At 47.8% G+C, this 23,232-nt stretch overlaps 1 protein-coding gene across 1 annotated transcript in view; it reads left to right on the top strand.

Moving 5' to 3' along the window:
- HMCN1 (hemicentin 1) overlaps positions 1–22,664 on the top strand; it is a 164,245-nt gene extending 141,581 nt beyond the window's left edge. The window contains exons 80-107 of the mRNA XM_036388148.2: positions 20–154; positions 377–646; positions 1,135–1,325; positions 1,673–1,886; positions 2,363–2,497; positions 2,989–3,179; positions 3,668–3,749; positions 4,743–5,012; positions 5,511–5,681; positions 6,212–6,382; positions 8,275–8,445; positions 9,065–9,235; positions 9,398–9,568; positions 9,973–10,143; positions 10,364–10,513; positions 10,673–10,810; positions 11,125–11,246; positions 12,065–12,302; positions 13,407–13,469; positions 14,509–14,628; positions 14,895–15,029; positions 15,367–15,480; positions 15,735–15,860; positions 16,513–16,641; positions 18,007–18,357; positions 19,677–19,796; positions 20,158–20,284; positions 21,335–22,664. Of these exons, the coding sequence (XP_036244041.1) occupies positions 20–154; positions 377–646; positions 1,135–1,325; positions 1,673–1,886; positions 2,363–2,497; positions 2,989–3,179; positions 3,668–3,749; positions 4,743–5,012; positions 5,511–5,681; positions 6,212–6,382; positions 8,275–8,445; positions 9,065–9,235; positions 9,398–9,568; positions 9,973–10,143; positions 10,364–10,513; positions 10,673–10,810; positions 11,125–11,246; positions 12,065–12,302; positions 13,407–13,469; positions 14,509–14,628; positions 14,895–15,029; positions 15,367–15,480; positions 15,735–15,860; positions 16,513–16,641; positions 18,007–18,357; positions 19,677–19,796; positions 20,158–20,284; positions 21,335–21,701 (4,814 nt within the window). The 3' untranslated portion in view covers positions 21,702–22,664. The remainder of the gene's footprint in view (positions 1–19; positions 155–376; positions 647–1,134; positions 1,326–1,672; positions 1,887–2,362; positions 2,498–2,988; positions 3,180–3,667; positions 3,750–4,742; positions 5,013–5,510; positions 5,682–6,211; positions 6,383–8,274; positions 8,446–9,064; positions 9,236–9,397; positions 9,569–9,972; positions 10,144–10,363; positions 10,514–10,672; positions 10,811–11,124; positions 11,247–12,064; positions 12,303–13,406; positions 13,470–14,508; positions 14,629–14,894; positions 15,030–15,366; positions 15,481–15,734; positions 15,861–16,512; positions 16,642–18,006; positions 18,358–19,676; positions 19,797–20,157; positions 20,285–21,334) is intronic.
- Positions 22,665–23,232: the final 568 nt, after the last annotated feature.

Genomic DNA, 23,232 nt, shown 5'->3' with positions numbered 1-23,232 from the left:
TTGGTTATATCTGTTTTAGGGAACAGTTACATGGTCCAGCCAAGTGGCAGTTTACAGATTGCCAGAGCAGCTGTGGAAGATGCTGGCACTTATATGTGTGTTGCTCAGAATCCAGCAGGCACCGCTCTGGGGAAGATCAAGCTGAAAGTTCAAGGTAAATCACCTTTTAAAGTCCTTCTCTTGGTCCAAATACAATTCTGAGCAACAGAAAGGGACCTGCTGCTTTCCTGTTTGATGTGATACTGAACAGAGCTCAGGAGGTGTATTCCCTTTAGTTCAATGTCTGCTTTAGGGCAGTTCTTTTCACCAATAACAAAAGAGTTCCTTGCTTCTTACAGCATCTAATTCTTTCGATAATTGTCTTTCTTCCTTTCAGTTCCTCCTGTTATCAAGTCCCACGTGGAGGAATATGTTGTTGCTGTTGATCAGTCTGTCACTCTGCAGTGTGAGGCTGAAGGCTACCCTGGGCCAGAGATCAGCTGGCACAAGGATGGGCAGCAGATAACAGAGTCCATGAGAAGGAGAATGCTGAGCACGGGAGCTCTGCAGATCCTGTTTGTGCAGCCTGGGGACAGCGGCCGCTACACCTGCACCGCGGTGAATCCCGCAGGATCCAGCACCTCCAGCACAGAGCTGGCTGTGCACGGTAAGGAGCTCTTCCTAGGAGCATGGGGGCACTGCAACAGCTGCTCCAGACAGGCTGAGGACTCCCCATCCCTGGAGTGTCCAAGGCCGGGTTGGACAGGGCTTGGAACAACCTGGGATGGTCAGAGATGTCCCTGTGCACAGCAGGGAGTTGGAATGAGATGGAATGAGATGGGCTCTAAGGTCCCTTCCGGCCCAAACCATCCTGTGATTCCATGATAAGTGGGACTGTAGGGAAATTATGTGTGTTACCAGTGTGACCCTACAGAGAATAAGGAGCTAGGGATGTACAGGGAGGAGTTCAGGAAAATTGTGCTACTTAATATAGGGGAGTGTTATTAAGTTGTAATATTGGCCAGTTGCTTGAACTTTGGCACACAGTCATTGATGGAAATGGACAATCCAGGTGGTCCAGGCAAGGGGTTTCTTCAGTCCAGTGTTGTGCTTGGATAATGCCCAGAGGAAATGTTTCGAATGATCTCCCCACAGTTCCACCCAGGATCCGCAGCACGGATACGCAGTACACGGTCACGGAGAGCTCCCAGGCTGTTCTGTCCTGTGGGGCCGAGGGGATCCCAGCACCAACAATTAACTGGAGGAAGGACAACATGCTGTTAAAAGACACAGTGGGAAAATACCAGACTGTGCCTGGTGGAGACCTCATTTTGGACAGTGTTTTGGTAAGCTCCCTGAATCTAAGCTATTACTGGACACATTTGGCAGTGATAAGGTCCACTTCTGGGTTAGTCATTGTTTTATTTTGATTTCTTGTTCTTAATGTTCTAAAATAATTACAGAAGTTTCATTTTCCACTGGGGAGTAAAATCTGTGAAGAATTTGTAGTGGTAAATCCTCAGGAAGGGTAAAAAGTGTTAGTCATCCTTGAAATTTAGGGATGTAGAAGAGCTCAGCTGAGCATTTCTGCTGAATGCTTGTTCCAAGCCTTTCAAGATTATCTTACTGATATGAGTGGCATGTGCTGTAGGATATATCCCAGCTGAAATTTCCCCACCATGTTTCCTTCCAGCCTGAAGACTCTGGCAGTTACACCTGCATTGCCACCAACGCTGCTGGGGAGGACACACACACAGTCACCCTGACAGTTCACGTGCTCCCAGCTTTCACTGAACTGCCTGGAGACGTAGCCTTGGCCAAAGGAGAACAGCTCAGGTTAACCTGCAAAGCAACTGGGGTACCTGTCCCCAGAATAACGTGGACCTTTAACAATAACATCATTCCAGGTAGGTCCCTGATGGCCATTTGGCTGCAGATTTTTTTCCCCTGTGCAGCATTGCAGTTTAGGGCAGGGAAGAAGAAAACTCTAGCTGGAATAAACTGTTAGTGATTGTGTGAGGAATATCTTTAGTGTTATGCAATCATGTAATTAAACTGCCTCTGAGACAGAGTTGTAAGGTGATTAAAAGATGATCCCTCTTCTGTAGCCAATAATGTAGCACATTAAAAACATTCCTAGCTTATGGTATTTACTCAGCATCCAGGAGCAATTGATGCTCAAAATCATGGGGTAGCTGAAGTGAACAGGTGCATGTGGGCAAATGTTACAGCAGTGACTTTCTGTGCATTCCTGGAGTGTCTCAGGGATGCACAAGACCCCATGGCTGAGCTGCTAAGAGTGCACAGATCCAAGCTGTGTACACAGCTGTGAGCTGTGTACATTTCAATCCCTGCAATGACTCTTTCCCCGCTCTCCCTCCAGCACAGTACGACGATGTCAACGGACACAGTGAGCTGCTCATTGAGAGGGTGTCCAAGGAGGACTCTGGGACTTATGTGTGCTCTGCAGAGAACACAGTGGGCTCCATCAAGGCCATTGGCTTCGTGTATGTCAAAGGTACATGAAATTCAGCAGTTGTGCTTGTTGCTGGACAGCTCCATGTAGCCACTGGGTTTGGATAGAGGAGTTGGAATGGGAGGCAGGGGAAGGGAGCCTTAAACCTCGTCCAGTGCCACCCCCTGCCATGGGCAGGGACACCTCCACTAGCCCAGGCTGCTCCAAGCCCCATCCAGCCGGAGCTTGGACACTGCCAGGGATCCAGGGGCAGCCACAGCTTTCCTGGGCAACCTGGGCTAGGGCCTGCCCACCCTCACAGGGAACAATTTCTCCCTAATATCCAACTTGAATCTACCTGCTGTTAGGTAGATTCAGTTTAAAGCTGTTCCCCCTAGTATATAATACCTTGCCAATGGCTAAATGGGAAAAATCTGAACAGATGGAAATTCCCCCTTCAGAAAGTCAGAGGTGAGTGATGCCTGCCAGCCGTTCTCAATTAGGCACACTTTATTTTGGCTCTACTATTTCTCTGCCATCTCTTGTTTTTCAAGAGCCTCCAGTCTTCAAAGGGGATTATCACTCCAGCAGAATTGAGCCCTTGGGTGGCAATGCCATGTTGAATTGTGAAGTCAGAGGAGATCCCCCTCCAACCATCCAGTGGAGCAGAAAAGGAGTAGGAGTTCAGATTAGTAACAGGATCCGACAGCTTGGGAATGGTTCCCTTGCTATCTATGGCACCGTGGTGAGTCCTGCCCCTATACTGTGAGTGTCTGCTTTGAACTTGATTGATAAAGATGTTCCTGATCATATTGGTTTGAAGGAGTCAGGCTAGACATTTACCCTTCTTTGCTTTCAACTTTAAAAAATGTTTTACTTCAGACTCGAATTAGATTCAAATTATTGAGGCAAAAATCGCCATGGGATCAGAGTTCTCCCTGCTTGTCACAAGGACTGACATTACATACTAATTGTTGGTGTGTGAGATCCTGGTCATGACCAGTTAAATGGGACCTTTGCTTCTGACCTTAAGAGAGCCTGGCTTCTTTCTACAGGTCAGCTGAAAAGCAGTTGCATTCTCCTTGTGCAAATCTCTTATTCCAAATCTAAATTCCTAATCTGAACAGCAGGACTCCTATTTCTCCCCATGTAGTCATGTCTGTATTTTGAATTGGGATTAAAATTCACTGCCAGAAGGAGCCCTGTAGACTGAGCCCCTGTTTTGTTCCTCAGAATGAAGATGCTGGTGACTACAAATGCGTGGCAACCAATGACGTGGGTGTGGTGGAGCGCAGCCTGACACTGACCCTGCAGAGTAAGGCTCAAAGGGAGGCCCCTTAAGGGAGTGTAAACTGCCTGTGGGGAGGTGCAGGCAGCTCCTGGGAGAGTGTTTCAGGTTGGGCACTGCCCTGGAGGTTTGGACTCATCTCCTCTTTCCCAGAATTGTAGAAGGGCTTGGGTTGGAAGGGACTTTAAAGATCACCTGCTGTGGGCAGGGATACCTTCCACTAGAGCTGGTTGGTCCTTGAACACTTCAGGGATGAGGCAGCCAAGAGCTTCTCTGGGCATCTTTAATTATGAATATGTGAGAGTCTGATCTAAGCTGTGATTGAAGTCAAAGAAGAGAGAGGGATGTAGAGTGGTTGAGCCTCATCATAGAAACTAGTGTGGAACGAGCTGAACTACTCTCTGAAAGGGCTTGTTTCTCTTAGTTCACTCAATACAACTGGAATAAACTAGACTCTCAATTTATATGAGGTGAATTCTAATTCTCATTGACAGTATTTTAGTTTTGGCAAAAATAATCCGTTAGAGGTTTTCTTTGCTACTGGGATAATTTCTAAATATGCCTCTCCTACTGTAGCCTCAAGCATTGTGGGTCTGTTCCTTACCTCTCAGTTGTCTCTGGACATGAATAATATCATCTTCTTGTGGGTTTTATGAAAAACAAACCATTTTAGCAATAAAGAAGAACATGGGCTCTTATAGCTGGGCCTTAATCTCAGCTTTAGTCCTCAGATTGCTGCATGTTCATGTTCAGCTTGTTGGCATTGTAACGTGTCTGTTCGGTGGCACTGGGGAACGTGGTTTAGTGGTGAACATCGGTGGTGGTGTTGGGTTGATAGTTGGACTTGGTGATCTGTTTTCCAACCTTAAGGATTCTGTGTTTCTGTTTAGCCAGCAGGGGATCAGCAATAATGATTTTAGTCAAAGTAACCTGAGTTGGGATTTCTCTGCACTCACTTTAGCACTAAATCAATCAGGCCTGTGCCCATGTGCTGTCACCCAAAGGACCCTTTCTCTTCAGGCCCCCCAGTGATCACTGTGGAACCGGTGGGCACCGTGCTGGAGGCCGGTGCCACGGCAGTGCTGGACTGCCAGGCCAGGGGAGAGCCCCCTCCTGCCATCAGCTGGTCCCGGCAGGGCCAGCCCCTGCTGGACAGTGACAGAGTGACCCTGCTGCCCAACGGCTCCCTGCGCATCGCCGCGCTGCAGAGGGAGGACACCTCCCAGTACGAGTGTGTGGCCAGGAACCTCCTGGGCTCCGTCCTCGTCACAGTGCCCCTCACTGTGCAGGGTAAGTGCACAAAACAGCAGAGTGACTTTGAAGCTGGTAGATGACAGCATTAATCTGGATCAAATGTGGTCAACATTCATCTTGCCCACGTTTTATGGATGAGATGTTTGGTCTTATCTTCTTTATTAGCATTAGGTCTCGGGTAAGCCTGGTCTGAAGTGTCAGCGGGGTTCTCTTTCATGATTTTATTTTATTATACTCATCCAGCTGGGAGAGATAGAGGCTGTGAAGGGTGAGAGACAAAAATTATAATGAAAGGATCTTGAATCAGATCCTGTCCTCAGAACATGTCATAACTGAACTGTGTCTCTAAAGAAAAGCATTTAGGAGCATACACAGTAATTGTCTTTGAACTATGGTCAGAGATTTGTGCACAGTAATGACATGAAGCGAGGTGGATTTCCAGGGGTCAGGAGGTGCAGTTTTCCCTTCTCTGTGCCTGCCTAAGGGAGCTGCAGGCCCCGGCAGTGCCCAGCAGCATCCCTGCTCCCGTTGCAGTGCACGGCGGGTTCTCCAGCTGGCTGGAATGGCGGGCGTGCAGCGTCACCTGTGGCCAGGGTGTGCAGGAGCGCGTCCGGCAGTGCGACAGCCCCGTGCCAGCCAACGGGGGCCGCGGCTGCCAGGGGCCCCACAGCGACCGGCGCAGCTGCCACCGCCAGCCCTGCCCAGGTACTGCTGCTGACACAGTCCCACACCGGTCTGGGTTGGAGGCACCCCAAAGCCCATCCAGTGCCACCCCTGCCATGGGCAGGGACACCTTCCATAGCCCAGGCTGCTCCAAGCCCCATCCAGCCTGGCCTTGGACACTGCCAGGGATCCAGGGGCAGCCACAGCTTCTCTGGGCACCCTGTGCCAGGGCCTGCCCACCCTCACAGGGAACAATTCCTTTCAAATACCTAATCTAAATATCTCGTCTTCTAATTTAAAACCTTTGCCCCGTGTCCTATTGCTGTCTGCCCATCTAAGTCTCCCTCCCTCTATTTTGTAAACACTATTTAAGTACTGAAAAGCCACAATGAATTGACAGTTTTAATGTGCCTTGCATTAAGTGCCCAAACAATGAACTTTTATCACCATGGATCTTGATGGCAGATTAATTTTTCTAAGTAGTTGTAATTAATTTTGGAAGGGAATAGGAAATTTCAATAAATACTGCAAAAATACTGTTTAATGAAAACTGGGCTTTTTCTGGTCCTTAGTGGATGGGAGCTGGTCGGAGTGGGGGCTGTGGGAAGAGTGTTCAAGGAGCTGTGGCCAAGGGAACAGGACAAGGAGCAGGACCTGCAGTAACCCCCCAGCTCAGCACGGAGGGAAGCCCTGTGAGGGCAGCGCTCTGGAGTCAGTCATGTGCAACCTCAAGCCTTGCCCAGGTAAGAGAAGAGTAATTTAACCTTATTTGCATGAGAGGCTTCACATACAGGTCTCTTTGTTTCTCTAAACCCAAATTATCTCAGCTTATTTTTAGTTGTTCATTACTTATTTTTTTTAATTGAATGGCATGAGTTCTTGGAAATAGGAATCACAAAAGTAAGTGTAAGAAATCTTAGCAATTTCTTTTGTTTTTATTTTTACACCAATAAAAATATTAATTTGTATTTTACTGTTTTCCAGTACTTGTTACTCACATCCTCACAGTGTAAATTTTCTCTACTCTAAACCTATCCTGCAAAGCCAGTTAAAATAAGAAAAGAACCAAACCCAAACCACCAACTATTTAAAGCTATGTAAAAATGATTGTTAGTAATTTAAGACCTTATCTGCGTATTTTCCTCTGTTGTTATAATTTTTAGCCATATTTTGCTCCCAGCTACCTGAATGTTCAAGTTTCCTTCCTGTACCATGAGTATTTCCCACATTTGACAGGTTGTAGTTTATTCAGAGCCTTCACCACTGTCATGTTCCCTTCTGCACAATTTGCAATGTTTGATTTTTCTATTTTTCCCTGGCTCTGCTGCCACTGTGATGCCAAATACTCATCCATAGGCCTGAGACTCATTTCTCTAGGTTTTGGCAGGAAAATCAGCTCTGGCTGCTGCTCTCTGGCATCTTTTAGCCAGGCTGCCTTGGCCCTGCTCAGGCCTCCATCCTACCCAGGGAATTGGGAAACTCCAGATTTGATTAAGTGTTCACGATGTTCCATGATGGTGGTGAGGTGATGTAGCTAAAAAACAGAAAGGGAGGAGTCAATCTTTGCTTGTCAAAGTGCTGTTTGGGCCACTGCTCATGGCATTTTGTGGGGGGTCTGGGATATCCCAGCTGTGTGTCTGTTCTGGGGCAGTGTGTGTGTGATCAGGGATATCCCAGCTTGTGTGCCCATTCTGGGGCAGTGTGTGTGGGATCAGGGATATCCCGGCTGTGTGTATGTTCTGGGCAGTGTGTGTGTGATCAGGGATATCCCAGGTGTGTGTCTGTTCTGGGCAGTGTGTGTGTGATCAGGGATATCCCAGGTGTGTGTCTGTTCTGGGCAGTGTGTGTGGGATCAGGGATATCCCAGCTGTGTGCCTGTTCTGGGGCAGTGTGTGTGTGATCAGGGATATCCCAGGTGTGTGTCTGTTCTGGGCAGTGCGTGTGTGATCAGGGATATCCCAGCTGTGTGCCCATTCTGGGGCAGTGTGTGTGATCAGGGATATCCCGGCTGTGTGTCTGTTCTGGGGCAGTGTGTGTGTGATCAGGGATATCCCAGCTGTGTGCCCATTCTGGGGCAGTGTGTGTGTGATCAGGGATATCCCAGGTGTGTGTCTGTTCTGGGCAGTGTGTGTGTGATCAGGGATATCCCAGGTGTGTGTCTGTTCTGGGCAGTGTGTGTGTGATCAGGGATATCCCTATGGCTGTGTGTCTGTTCTGGGGCAGTGTGTGTGTGTGATCAGGGATATCCCGGCTGTGTGTCTGTTCTGGGCAGTGCGTGGGATCAGGGATATCCCTATGGCTGTGTGCCCGTTCTGGGGCAGTGTGTGTGTGATCAGGGATATCCCAGGTGTGTGTCTGTTCTGGGCAGTGTGTGTGTGATCAGGGATATCCCGGCTGTGTGTCTGTTCTGGGCAGTGTGTGTGTGATCAGGGATATCCCTATGGCTGTGTGCCCGTTCTGGGGCAGTGTGTGTGTGATCAGGGATATCCCAGGTGTGTGTCTGTTCTGGGCAGTGTGTGTGTGATCAGGGATATCCTGGCTGTGTGTCAGTTCTGGGGCAGTGCGTGGGATCAGGGATATCCCTATGGCTGTGTGCCCGTTCTGGGGCAGTGTGTAAGCGGTGCTGCCCTTGCAGTGGCCGGCGAGTGGAGCCCCTGGGGCCCCTGGGGGCCGTGCAGCACCACGTGCGGGAAGGGCAGCCAGACGCGGCCGCGGCTCTGCACCAGCCCGGCCCCGGCGCACGGCGGCCCCCGCTGCCAGGGCCCCGACACGCAGCTCCAGCTCTGCTTCCGCCGCCGCTGCCCAGGTGAGACCAAACTTCTCCTTCCCTCCCCCTGTTCTGCTTTACTCGTGGTTAACGCTTTCTGGTTCTAAAAGTCTAATCCCTGAAAAAACTCCCCTTCAAGCTTTTTATTGTCACCGACTCTGTCACTACATAGCATCTGCTATATACCCTGCAAATGGACCCCTTTTCTTCTCTAGATGAACACCCTTAGCTCTCCCAGAGAGAGAGCTTTGATGTCCCTTCCAACCCTAAACTGGCTCCAGTGGAGAGGGTCTCCAGCCCTGGGAGCAGCTCTGGAGCCTCCTCTGGACCCTCTCCAGCAGCTGCATTCCTTTGCTTCTGGCCCCAGGGCTGGAGCAGCTCTGCAGGTGGGGTCTCACCTGAGAAGGGCAGACAGGAATCCCTCTCCCCTGCTGCCCACACGGGGTCAGCCCAGGGCATGGGGAGTTCTGGTCCCACCTCACATGGCCAGGGCTGGTCCAGCTCTCACCCACCCCCAGGTCCCTGGGGAGAAATCCCCAAGTAGCTGAGATGCTGTAGAGAGGCAGAGCCATCCATGTTCAGTTTTCCCCAATGCAGCACTTCTGTGCTGTGTTGCTGCTGGAGTCTGGGGCTGTAACTGCTGTGCCTCTCTCCCCAGTGGATGGGAAGTGGTCCCCATGGAGTAGCTGGAGCTCCTGCAGCGTGTCCTGCGGGGGAGGCAGCAGGCAGAGGACGCGCCACTGCTCCGACCCGGCCCCGCAGTTCGGGGGACACAAGTGTGAGGGGAGTGACATACAAATGGATTTTTGCAACAGTGATCCTTGCCCAGGTGAGTGCTTTGGGTCAGGCTGTTTGCCCACCCTCTGAGTTTGGTTGTTTTCTTTTGGGAGGAGAAAAACCAAAGAAGTTACTCTCCAACAAAAGTACTTTCCCAGCTTGACTGTCTGGTTGTAAATCCCCAAGGAAGATCAAATCTGACTTATTCCTGCAGTTCATGGCAACTGGGGCCCATGGAGCAGTTGGGGAACTTGCAGTCGGACGTGCAACGGGGGCCAGACAAGGCGGTACCGGAGCTGTGACAACCCACGGCCGGCCAGCGGCGGCAGGGCCTGTGCTGGGGCTGACGTGCAGATCCAGAGGTGCAGCACGGACCTGTGCCCAGGTCAGTGCTCACAACAGCAGTGGCAATGCAGCTTTCCCTGGAAGACATCAGGGTATCTGCCATATGAGGAATGCAGACCACCTTCCTAGACACCACCTGGCCTAGGAAGTGTCCAAGGCCAGGTTGGACTGGGCTTGGAGCAACCTGGGACAATGAAAGGTGTCCTTGCCTGTGGTAGGGGTGGGACTGAATGAGCTTTAAGGTCCCTCCAACCCAAACCAGTCTGGGATTCTGTGTTTCTGATGGCAGGAGTGTTCACACCTGCCTGTTACAATGGTTTTGTTGTCCTTTAAGCTATTCCTTTAGAACCTTGGTTCCTCCAGGAAGGAATTGACTTCAGCATGATCAATGCAGCCTGAAGCATTTAAATTGAAAAATTGCTTTCTTCATTCTTTATTCTGCAGTGGATGGAAACTGGGGGCAGTGGCAGTCATGGAGCCAGTGCTCTGCTTCCTGTGGAGGAGGAGAGCAGACCCGGGTGCGCCTGTGCAGCAGCCCGGCCCCATTGAATCGTGGCCGTCCTTGCCCTGGGGACTCCTCCCAGATATCCAGGTGCAACACCCAAGCATGTCCTGGTGAGTATTTACAGCCTGCATGCAGTGACAGTGCGCTGAAAGTCTGTGGCAATCCTGATTTCACTGGTGCTATCTCTCATCTTGGCCAGTTGACTGGGTAATTTAAGTTTTTGGGCTTAAATCTGCCCTGCAACTAAAGCCCAGTTCTCTCTTCCCTAAAATACCCAACAGCGCTTATCACATGGGGTTGTGTTTTGCCTTTCCCCCATCCCCTGCACAGGTGGGCCTGCACGTGCCAAGGGCAGCATCATTGGCAATATCAATGATGTGGAATTTGGGATTGCTTTCCTGAACGCCACAGTAACGGACAGCCCGGATTCTGACACCAGAGTGATAGAGGCAAAGATCACGAACGTCCCTCGGACCCTTGGTAGGTCTCTTTGACTTTGATCAATTTTTTCTCTGAATACAGCAATACTTTTGGTCTTCTGAAGGGTTACACTAGTTCTAGATCTTCATATTCAGCTCCTGTGCATGTGGGTCTGTGATGAGATCAAAGCTCCCCGCTTTTCTGTGGTGTTTCCTTCAGGCCCAGCGATGAGAAAACTCGTTTCCATACTCAGCCCAGTTTACTGGACAACTGCCAAAGAAATTGGGGAAGCAGTGAATGGGTTTACACTCACTGACGCTGTCTTCAAGAGAGAAACTCAAGTGGAGTTTGCAACTGGTGAGTTGCCTGGGATAGATCAGCTCTGTATCCAGTAAGTCAGATGGAGGCTGCATTTCTGAAAAGATAGCAGAGGACCATTTGGGTCTTGTGCTTACACTAATATTTTCAGACTGACTGTAGCCTTCTGAGCCTTTATTCCACCATTTAGAGCTGTAGTTTGAAATATGTCATGTTTTTTCTCATGGGCATGGTACAGCTTCCAAAATGTAAGTATAAATTACTGGTCAGGGAACTCCAGTTTCGATTCCATGTGGCTGTTGGGAGTCACTGTTGGGAATGTGTGCCAAATGAGTGTGCTGTTAAACTGCCAGGTGAGATCCTGCGCATGACGCACGTTGCCCGGGGCCTGGACACGGACGGGGCCCTGCTGCTGGATGTTGTTGTGAGTGGCCACGTGCTGCAGCTCCAGTCGGTGGCTGATGTCAGTGTCAAGGTAAAGCTGCTTCAGGTACCACCCCTGCTCTCATGCATCTGTACTTCTCTCACCCAGAGGAAAGCAGGAAACACTGAGTCCTGCAACCTGCTGTACTGTATGTGACTTCTTTTGTGCTTGGTTGAACTGATGATGCTGATGTTGCATTTGAAAGCAGAAAGTTCTCATTAGGAGGGTGGTGTTAGTCTCTCAAGAGTTTGAGGTGTTGGCAGGTAGTGTTGAGGAGGGTCTTCAGGGTAGTTATTGATGGCTGGCATGTTAGGGTTGCTTTGGGCAGAGCTAGAAAGGTGCATCTTTAACCTCTTGTAGTAATTAGTAACAGTACTTTACTGTATTAATCCCACCAGTATTTTACTGTATTAATCCCACCACACAATAAATATACCTGAAGTTGTTGATATTTTGGAAAACCGCAATTTGTAGTATGTCCAATATTTATACCCCTCTTGAGTGGCAGAATGTTTCTCCACCACTTATTTATTTAGCACATTTGTCAGCATCTGACTTCAAATAAAAGCCAAATATTTAGACCTCAAAAGATTGTTATTGAGGAGTAAGATATTTTTTAGAAATCCCCTGCTGTGGCTTCCATCATCAGGATCCTCAGTACATCAGTCTGAATTGATTTTTAAAGTAATAGACCAGGCAGTGTTAAGATTCAACAGTTAAAATAACAGTGAAAAGGACCTGTGCTTGTGCAATACTCCTTGTTCAGCAGTTAAGATAAGCCCCTTTCTCTAAGCACATCTCCCAGCTCTGAAGCACAGGCCCAGGTGGTGCTGGTGTGGGAGCAGCTGAAGGCCAGGGTTGTGTTGCAGGATTACACAGAGGATTACATCCAGACGGGCCCTGGGCAGCTGCACGCGCACTCCACGCGGCTCTTTGCGGCAGACGGGGTCAGCGTTCCCTACACGTGGAACCACTCCATCACCTACGAGCCCTCCAAGGGCAGGATGCCCTTCCTGGTGCAGACCCTGCGCGCTGCCTCCATCACCACAGAGTACCACCCGCTGCAGGAGGCCGTGGCTTTCAAAATCCAGGCTTCCATTGCAAAAGGTATTGTTCTAGGCCTTCCCAGGAATCAAACAATGGGGAAAGACTGTTCTCTCTGCCTAGAATTCATTGAGTCACCTGTGGTCTCAAAAGGAAGTTCTGTGAAACTTGGGTAGCTTTAGTGTAGATCCCAGGACTTTGTTGATGTAACCCTTAATTAACTATTAGTTAGCATTGCTGACTGCTGGCTTTTATGAACCTGAGTGACCAAAGGGGACAGGCATGGATTTAGGTGAGCACATTTTCCTTTCAGAAACTCTAATTAATGAGCAAACTGGCCTGTTACTTCTTTAAGCTATTTGGGCTTTTCTTTTAATGTGGTAGGGAAATTACTCTGGTTTGGAAGTAAATGAAACAGAGGGATTGGCTGTCTCAGTCTTTCTTTTTCAGTAACAAGATTCTAAATTAAGTAAAATAAGGTTTTTACCACTTGCCAGACTATGGACTCATTGTACAATTTGAAAACCAAATACATCTTATTCTAATTTAAAAAGAGATCTGATAAAAGGGAATCTCTGGATGAAGATATGCCTGTGATTAAATCTGGCTAAGCCTTTACTGAACTAGCATTTATTTCCTCCAACAATTAAGATACTGGTGCTTGGGATTTTTTTTAAATTTCATTTTTTAAATTTCAGTTTTCAAGCAGCCAAAGCCCTGTCTCCTTTGAGGAGTCTCTCCCTGAGTTTCTCATTGCAGTTTGTAGTATATGGTTGTCTTCTACAGTGACCTCCTAAGATTTGTGACATGGTGACATTTGTTTGGTTTGGGTCTACTGTTCTCTTGTTATGTGAAGTAAAACTGAATGCTCTTTATTCTTTCAATAAGAAACTTTCCAGGGTGCATTAGGCTGGGATGGGACTTGCAGCCCACTCTGAGGGGACCCCGACACACCTGTTCAGTGTTACTAAAACCAGCACAAGCCATGCAATTCAGACTTTTGATGCCAAAGTAGAAAAACCACTAAAGGCTGGATTTAAAAGTGTCTGGTTTGGTGTTGAAATATAGTAAAGACTGTAAAATTGCTGGGCTGCAGTTCTTACTGTTAAAGTTGTGAAATGGCCATATTTTTATCCACAAGTGATGCGTGCTTTCTTTATCATACAGGGGATCGGAGCAACCAGTGCCCTGCAGGGTTTGCCTTGGACTCATCTGGGCCTTACTGCTCAGGTAAGGACTGACATGGCTGGGTGTGACCATGGACTCCTGGACTGCTTTGGGTGGGAAGGGGCCTTAAAGATCCCCTATTTCCACCCCTGCCATGTGCAAGGACACCTTCCACTAGCCTAGAGTGCTCCAAGCCCTGTCCAGCCTGGCCTTGGACACTTCTTGGACAGCTTCTCTGGGCACCCTGTGCCAGGGCCTCCCCACCATCTCAGAGAACAATTCCTTCCCAGTATCCCATCTATCCCTGCCCTCTGGAAGTGGTTATCCATTCCGCTTCTCCTGTGACTCCAGGCCCCTGTAAACAGTCCCTCTCCAGCTCTCCTGGAGCTGCTTTAGGCACTGGAAGGGGCCTTAAATTTCCATGAAGCCTTCCCTTCTCCAGGTGAGCACCTCCAGCTCTCCCAGGCTGGCTTCAGAGCAGAGGGGTTCCAGCCCTTGGCGCATCTCCATGGTGTCCTCTGGACCTGCTCTAAGAGGTCCATGTCCACCTTGTGCTGAGGGCTCCAGAGCTGGGCACATTATTAAACCACCAGAACCTACATCCCCCTTATGTGTGCACTTCTAAAAGTGTGACTTATCCTTGCTAAAAGGTTGTAGATCCAAGGGCAGCTGAAGATGTTACTTCTGTCCTCACCTACAATAGGAGTAGTGCCCAGACAGCTTTTAAATCAGTACTTCATGTACACCTGGAGGACAATGAGCCTGCAGAGCAATGAAGGACTTGGGTGACCTGTGTGGAGGAAAGGCTGAGTGTTGGCACCTCAGACAGGAGCCCACATGTTCCTGCTTGGGGGATGGAGGTGGAGAGAAGCACATGAGTGCTGTCTCTCTAAGAGTTGGGGTTGTTTTAGGGAGAAATAATCTGAGATGATTTTGTGGATTTATTTCATTACTTCTTGAAAGATTGCAGATGAAGGGAATTACTGGATCTGGTTTTGCCCTGTGGGGTTTACTAGTTGCACACCTCTGAGGAAGGATCAGATTGGAGTAGTCTGACTGATTGGGAAGTCTCACTGGTTTTTCAAACATTTTCTTGTTCCAGATGAAGACGAATGTGCTGTGGGAAATCCTTGTTCCCACATCTGTCATAATGCTGTGGGATCCTACTACTGCTCCTGTCCCAAAGGCTTCACCATCTCTGCTGATGGCAGAACATGTCAGGGTAAGGAAGGTGCTGGGGACAGCTTGGATACAAATGCCCTTTAGATAATTGAAGGCCTTAAAATGCCTTAAGAGGCACTTAAATTGCTAAGGAGAGGTTTTATTCGGGCCGTTTTCTCATTATAAGAACACAATTTATTGGTGGTATTCTATTTCATATCTGAATGTACTTGCAGTCACGTGTTTCTAGTTGCTGGTGCTGAAGGCACAGGTTGGTGTGTCCCCTGTGCTGGCTGGGCAGGGTTTGCAGCTCGTTTCCCATTGCAGACATCGACGAGTGTGCTCTGGGGGGGCAGAGCTGCCATGCAGGACAGGACTGTGAGAACCTGCCTGGCTCCTTCCGCTGCGTGCTGCGCTGCGGGAGCGGCTTCCGACGGACGCCCGACGGCTTCAGCTGCCAAGGTACACCTCGGCCACGAGCTCTCTGCAGCTGAAACTCACTTTAGAGGGAGCCTCCAAGTACCTGTCTATATATTTTCATTCTTAAGGTTGTGGAGTTTTGGGGGTTTGGTCTTTAGGTTTGTTTTGTTTTTTAATCTTTTGCTTCTTCTGTCTTTAGAAAATTTAAAATCCTGTCAGGGAAGAAATTAGCGTTCTTGGGTTTGTGTCCCATGTGAATTTTCTTGTACAAAGATGGGAGAGCAGCAAACTCCTGAGCAGAACTCAGCCAAAGCCTGCTCAGGTAGTGCCCACAGGGTAACTGCCAGCCCTGGTGCCAAGGATTTGTGTTGTTCCACAGACATTAACGAGTGTCAAGAGTCCAACTCCTGCCATCAGCGTTGCTTCAATACCATAGGAAGTTTCCACTGTGGCTGTGACCCAGGATTCCAGCTGAAGGGCAGAAAATGTGTGGGTAGGGATGAAGTTCTGAATGTCCATTCCCTCTTTCCAACAGACCGAGTTCAACATTTATTTGTTGCTCTCTTATGAAAGAAAATGCTGCTATGGATGATATACTTGATGTACATTTTGGAATCTGGCAAGCAGTACTGAAAGCCAGAGGCAGCAGGAATTGGGCTGACTGATCCATGTGCATGAAATGATTCAATGTGTGGATGACATAATTGAGTCCAATCTTCCTTTTTTTTTGGCTTTTGTTTGAATAAGATGTCAATGAGTGCAGGCAGAATGTGTGCAGGCCTGATCAGCTCTGCAAGAACACCCGTGGTGGCTATAAGTGCATTGATCTCTGTCCCAGTGGAATGACCAAAGCAGAGAACGGGACTTGCATTGGTGAGTAGAAGCATTAATGCACTGTGTGGCTCTGGGAAACAGAGGGACAATGATGATATTTATTTTTATAAATAATCCTGAAGATTGTCCATCTCCAGTTAATAATATTTGTACATACTAAAGCACCAACTTGTTTTTGCTTATGGAGCATCTCTATTTAACTTTCTTTGTAGTTGGTATTAGCAAGGATGCATCTGCTTTTACCTCTAGTCTTCCACTGTTCTTAAGCAAGAACAGTAAGATTTCCTTTGGTGGTCTTTTCTGTGTTGGAACCTTGATTTCTCTCAGTTATTCATTGACTGAAATATTTTGCTTTGTGTGTGCATGATTTCTTAAGAGTTGGCTCAAGAGCTCTCAATCAAGATCACAGGTCCCTGCTGCTTATCAGGGAGGGTTTTAAGCACAGCTGATGTTGTAGGTGGTACCAAAGCTTTTGTTCTAGTGGAATCATGGGATGATTTGGGCTGGAAGGGACCTTAAAAATCACCTATTTCTACCTCTTGTTGTGAGCAAGGACAGCATCCACCATCCTGGGTTGCTCCAAGCCCCATGCAGCCTGTCCTGGGACACCTGCAGGGATGGAGCAGCCCCGGGTTCCTCCCGCAGCGGGGCTGTTGCAGAGCTGTGACTGTTGCCTTGCCGTGTGCTGCAGATGTTGACGAGTGCCGCTCGGGGTCGCACCAGTGCCGCTACAACCAGCTGTGCGAGAACACCCGCGGCAGCTACCGCTGCGTGTGCCCGCGAGGATTCCGCGCCCAGGGCACCGCCAGGCCCTGCGTGGGTAAGCTGCGCTCGCTCCTGTGCTCTGCTTTGCCTGGCTTTCTGCTGCAACACACCAGCAGTGCTGTCCCTGGGCGACACCACGCTGTAGAGACACCTTCGCTCTGTGTTTCCAATTGGCCGTCTAAAACAAAGTGTTCCGTTCTAAACAAACAGTCGGAGCTAAATGGTTCGAAACAGAGATTGGTTTGGGGCTGTGCTTTGAAAACAAAGTGTAAGAGGGACTCAGAGCACTGTGTGATGGATGACCACTCCACAGGAGGTTTCAGTTATAAAAATCAGGTGGGGTTTGTTGATGTGCCTGGCTGTGCTCATCTCTGGTTCATCATGCCCTGGCTCACCCCTGAAGGCAATCACACAAGGAGTCATGTGGGTTGCCCTAGGAGCACACCCCAAGAAGCCCAACCGACCCAGAACTGAGTTTGGCTCCTGAACATCCCAAGTACACCTATCCCCCCGATCAGGACTGCCAGGGGTGTTCCTCAGCCGACAGAGCACAAGGACCTGATCTGCATTTCTCCCTCAGTGCTCCACTCCTGGCATGGGTGGCTCCCAGCAGGGAAGGAATAGGATCCCTGGCACTCACAGGAATGCCAGCCATGCAGTCACTCCCTGTCCATCTTGGCATAAAGCCACCCAGGGTTTTCTCCCATATCTCAGGAGGCTCTGGGGCTCTGACGTGGGGAGCAGGAGAGTTTAATGTGTGAGGCCAGGGCAAGTGGATAAGCATAAGCACTTCCCCTGGCATTTAAGAGACTTCAGGAAGGCAGTAGAATCATTTAGCATCACCTTTACTGCATTTATGTCAAATACTTAAAATGTAACAGCTGACCTACCCTGATAGTGAGGATTTCTGAATGTGAGTTTGTGACAGCAAGTGAGAGGCTGGTTTTGGTTGCTGTTACGTATCATGTCAGAAGAGCATTCCTCCCTGATGACTACTTCAAGATAAGCTTTCCTAAGTAATAAATAGTTTTTTATTTTTTTTTTAAACAACCTAAGATTTTTGATTGTCAAAAGCCAGAAGTGCTCATCTATGGAGCACTTAAGGAAAAACCCCAATTACTAAGAGAGTATTGAGCAGTTGAGGCTGAAACAAGGCTTCAGCAGGGCTCCTGTCCTAGTGAGCACAGTCACATCAGCCTGTGGGAGAATGAAGGTCTCTTACAGTCCAGGACAGTGGATCCTGCCTGCTTGGCCTAGTGTTCTCTATGTTTTAGTGCCTCCAAACCTCGCTTTTATATCTTCAGCTTGTTCCTGACACTAAGTATCTGTGTGTATATATACGTATAGTTATGTGTTGTTGTTTGTTTGTTTTCTCTCCTTTCCACATGGTTTGGGGCTCTGGATCATGTCACATGAGCAGACATTAATGAATGTGAACAAGTGCCTAAACCCTGTGCACTTCACTGCACCAACACCCCTGGCAGCTTCAAGTGTTTCTGTCCATCTGGGCAACAGTTACTGGGTGATGGGAAATCTTGCGCCGGATTGGAGAGGGTGCCAAATTCGGGTGCCTTTTACAGTAGCTATAACTATGCTCAGTTCTCCCCTGGGAGAGACAACCAGCAACTGCAGCACTATTACAGGCACTCCTCAAATCTCTACAGCTCCTTCTCAGAGTATAGGAACAGCAGAATACCTTTCTCCAGGACTAGAAGGAACCTTAGAGAAACTTGTCCTGAAGGCTATGAGGCAAGAAATGCCAGATGTGTAGGTAAATGTCAGTCCTATCTATGCAACTCTGTTTTGGGCCTTATTCTTAGGTTACTGTGTGATATATACCAGGGCTGAGGGTTTGTGGTGCTGGGGTTGTGTTTTCTATTACCCTGGTCAATATTCAGAGGGTTCTGCATGTTCTGGTCTCTGCTGTCTTGGCTCACATTGTAGCAAAAATGTTCTCAAACCTCCTTACAACCTTTTTTTAATTGTGCTGCTTATTACCTGTGTGCAAAGTATTTCCCTCTGTTATTGTCTTTCTCCTGATCATGGTAGCTCACCTTGGTGAATCTTCTCACACTCCAAAAGCCACCAGAAGCCCCGACCTAGTTACAGTGCTTCTGTCAGACTCCCACTGGCAGCAGTAATCCGTGTCAGAAAGGTTTGGAATGAACATTTTAGAATCAATCACACTGGGGCCACTGCCAGCACTGCCACTGTCACACAGGCAACAGGCAGAGAAGCTTTTAAATTATTATTATTATTTTATGTAAGAAAACAGGTTGCAGTGTAATTCAGTGAGCATGGAGAAGACATCAAACCTTGTGTTTAAGCTACAGAGAGGTTTTGATAGTCACATCCATGTGGATTGTTATGGTATAGGAGTTTGAGAGACCCAGTATACAACGCTGAAGGAAGGAAGGGTTTGTTTCCAGTTTTGATCTTCATCTCAGCTTCCAGTTGGAATTAGTTAGTATGCCATGAATATTAATAATATTAATATTCCAGGAAACTTGCATTTCATTGAATAAACATCTAAATTTTAAAATTATTGTTTAATATGAAAAATGCTCCCAAGTGATGCTTTTGTTAAAGAAAATCTTTTCAATAGGCAACCATCAGGATTTGCTAACAGCACAAATGTTTGTAGTCACATGTGTTTCTCTTTTCTGTTTGCATTTTGATCTAATGCAACCCCTGCCAGTCAGACAGGGGAAGCAAAGACCTTCCTTCCACTATTTAACCATGCAAATCTGAACTCCTGCTTGAGATTACTTTGCTGCTGTCCTGAACTAGCAGATGTTTCAAAAGCCATTATAATTAGAAATTATCTGTGTCTAAATCATGCTAATGTGCTCTAAAAACTTTACATAAGGAGCCCCTCAAAGCTGCCTTTAGTGCCTGCAGAGTTACAAGGAATGGCACAGGTAAGGGAAGAGGACACTCTGGTCTTAGATGTTCAACCCCATCAGAAAAAGAGATCCAGACAACTCCCACCAGCTCTGTCTGTACACTTGCAGTACCTAAATAGGGGAGAAGTACCTGTGTTCATGGCAGGCTCAGGGAATGCTGAGGTGTTGGTGCTTCTCTCCACAGACATTGATGAGTGTGAGAGCAGAGACACGTGTCAGCACGAGTGCAGGAACAGCCTGGGCAGCTTCCAGTGTGTCTGTCCCGCCGGATACCGCCTCATGCCCAACGGCAAAACCTGCCAAGGTAGGAGAGCTGTCCCTGCAGGGCTCTGGGGGAGCTCTGCAGAGAAACCTGACACTAGCCAGGCCCAGCACATGGCTGAGCCACCTCTCTGACTTGGCTATGTGAGTGTCAGCATCCCAAATTTCAGGTTTCAGAAGTTTTTACGTGCCACACTTATTGTTTCATAAAACATCAGCAAACTAGACAATTGCAACTTCTGATTCTCTGCAGTTCCCCTGTGACTTTCTCATTACACACTGAGCTTCAAGCTCTAGGGTCAAACAGAAGCACATTCTGAGCCCTGCTCAACCTTTACCCACTTTGATTTTCACCCTTAAATTCTTCTACCAGCAGTTGATCCCTTGCATGTTTTTCCATCCAGATATTGATGAGTGTCTTGAAGAGGACATAAATTGTGGATCAAATCAGATGTGTTTCAACATGAGAGGAAGCTACCAGTGCATAGACACCCCTTGTCCTCCCAACTACCAGCGAGAGCCACATTCTGGGTATGTTTTATTCTCAGCCCCTTCTCACCTGTCCCAAGCTCAGCTCCTTAATTTGTGCTTGTTAAAGGAGAAAATTTAAGTTTGCCTGACACCAGTAGAGCTCACAGTAGCTAAAGGTAAGGCATTGCCATTGGAGGTCATAGAGTCAGAGTCCTGGGATGGTTTGGGTTGGAAAGGACCGTAACAGAACATCCAGTTCCACCCTCTGCTGTGGGCAGGGACACCTTCCACTGTCCCAGGGTGCTCCAAGCCTTGTCCAGACTGGCCTTGGTACTTCCAAGGGATGGGGGCAGCAACACTTTCTCTGGGCAATCTGTGCTACTGCCTCAACTGCCAGGGAAGAATTCCTTCCTAACATCTAATCTGAATCTCTCTAATGGCTTGACTTGCTATCAGCTTCAAAGCATCAGATACCTTCTTTTAGTAATGAAAATAACTCTAAGTTCCTGTTAAGCTTTGTTATTTCCCTGTTCTGGGAAGAAATCCCATATTGATTTCTTTTAATCTTTCAATATCCTCAAAGAAAAATAGCTTTTTTCATGGTCAGAAACCATCTTTTGGTATCAAACTCAACCTGCAGTGACTTCTATGCTGACATGGAGGTCATGCCCTTTGACCTCCATTAGCACTGGCAAACTGCACTAGCAGAGATTTCATGTTTTAACTTTTGATTAATAAAAGTAAACTTTATTCTGCCCGTCATTCCAAATTCTTTATTTTATGACCCAACAGACACATACCTCAAATGCTGCCCAGAACATTTTAAACTATTCTAATGTTTGAGAACACAGTCACTAAAACTTACCCTATGGACATCAATGACATCAGTACAGCCAACATCTTTCTGAAATGATCCTGTTGAGGCAAAAAGGGACATTAAACTGGGCTGCAGTGGCTAAGGAAACAGTGGATAAAGAATGCATGAGCACTTCTAGAGAACTTCTGATCTGCAGCAGGGTAAACAGGGGAAGAATTTCTCCTCTAAGACCTATCTCAGTAGTTAAGATACTGCACCTTCTCTCTGGGCTAAAGTCTTCTGCTCCTTCCTAGGTTCTGTCTCAAGAGCTGCCCGGCCAACGACCTGGAGTGTGACCTGAGCACCTACGCGCTGGAGTACAAGCTGCTGTCGCTGCCCTTTGGCATTGCTGCGGGGCAGGATCTGATCCGGCTGGTGGCCTACACTCATGACCAAGTCATGCACCCCAGGACCACCTTCCTGATGGCGGAGGAGGACCCTGCAGTGCCGTTTGCCCTGCGGGATGAGAACTGGAAGGGGGTGGTGTTCACCACGCGGGCGCTGCGGGAGCCCCGGACGTACCGCATGGGCGTGCGGGCCCTGTCCTACAGCGCCGACGGCAGCGTCGAGTACCGCACCACCTTCATCATCTACATCGCTGTCTCCGCCTTCCCCTACTGAGCTCAGCCTCCTGCCCAGGGCCACGCCTGCTCCTGCCTGCTCTGCTGCCTGCCCCACACGGGCAACCACCACACTTCAAAGGTGCTGTGCTCTTTTCTCCTCCCCTGCTTCCCAGAGGCTGCCTCTCCAGTTCCGTTGTTCTAATTCAAGGGGAAGATCCATGGCTTTGAGGACCTGTTACCACTTGCTTTATTTATTACACTGGAATAGTCACTTTCCACAGTACGTTCTGAAAAGCAGCAGAGAAATCCATGTAGGCAAAGCAAGTAAGCAAGGAGCAGCCTCCACTGAAAGAAACTGAAGAAAATAAACCCATAATTTCAAGTGGTCTACTTATTTTAAAGGTTGCTAAGTGTTTTAAATTTTATATCTATTAGATTTTTTTCCTTATCAATTACCCAATAGAATTAGGGCTGTGCTATACTATGTTGTATGCTCCAACCCACCAAATGCCACTGTGCCCAAGGGTTGCAAATGCTGAAACAAACTACGTTAAAGTTTGTTTGCAGCTAATGAATCTACAGGAGAATTTGGAACTGGTATCTTTGGTTTCCATGCAAGTGTAGAGATGTTGCTATTTCTTGGAAGAAAAAACCAAAATGGCTTCTTCTACTTTATAGAGCAGGTATTTTGTAACTTGTTTTTACTCTGCCATTCTGGTATAGCCATTTATTTAACCCAAACCCATATCCACTGCCATACTCCCAGCTCAGTAAATGGTCTGGGGTTTTACGCACATGGAACATTTTTCTCCAAAGGTGATGTAAGTTTGGTTCAATAATGTCAATACACTGTACACAAGTAATTTTGCCAAGATGTATTCTATTTTTATGGACGTGTATATATGTGGTTTTTCCTATGTGTATTTTCTATGCAGTATCTCAAGAGTGTTTTACAGTTAAGTTTGCATAAAAGGACAATGTCAGTACAATGAAAATAATCAAAATAAAGGTTCCCATCAACTTTGAGACTGCTGGGAGTTTTATCTTTGAAAAAAATCTTTTCCATTTCTAAAGCTCTCACCCTAAGTGCCAGGGGACAATGCAGAAGGTACCATGCCCAGCAAACCAGGGAGCAGCTGCAGCTCTTTTCCCTCTTCCTGGCACCTTGGGGTAGTAAGAGACTATCACCAGCTTTAAAGTAGATTTTCAGCCACAAGAACAAATGGTCTCCCATAGAACTTCGTCTCTATTCTTGTATATTATTAAATAATGTTAGACATCCCTATCCCCACTTGTTGTCCCCTTGTTTTTTCTTCCCTTTCCAGTGCACTAAGTGAAGTAGTCCTGTGTTGTTGTCATCTTATAGCAGGGGTTCCATACTGCTGTCTCCTTATCACAAGAGTTCCATACCTCCTTGGTGTTCCTCGTGGGCAGCTCCTCAGAGCACTGACTCTTCTTCACAAAGCAGCCACTGACTCCAGTTCCCCTCTCAACCAGCCACCCCCACTCTTTTATAGCATCTTCTTACAGCTGTGGCCTGTTAAAGTCAGGCCTGTTCCTAATCTTTGATAATTGGCCAAGCTGCAACT

This window comes from Molothrus ater, chromosome 9 (assembly GCF_012460135.2).
Source record: "Molothrus ater isolate BHLD 08-10-18 breed brown headed cowbird chromosome 9, BPBGC_Mater_1.1, whole genome shotgun sequence".
Classification (NCBI taxonomy): Eukaryota; Metazoa; Chordata; class Aves; order Passeriformes; family Icteridae; genus Molothrus; species Molothrus ater.
This window is presented reverse-complemented; position numbering and strand designations above follow the sequence as displayed.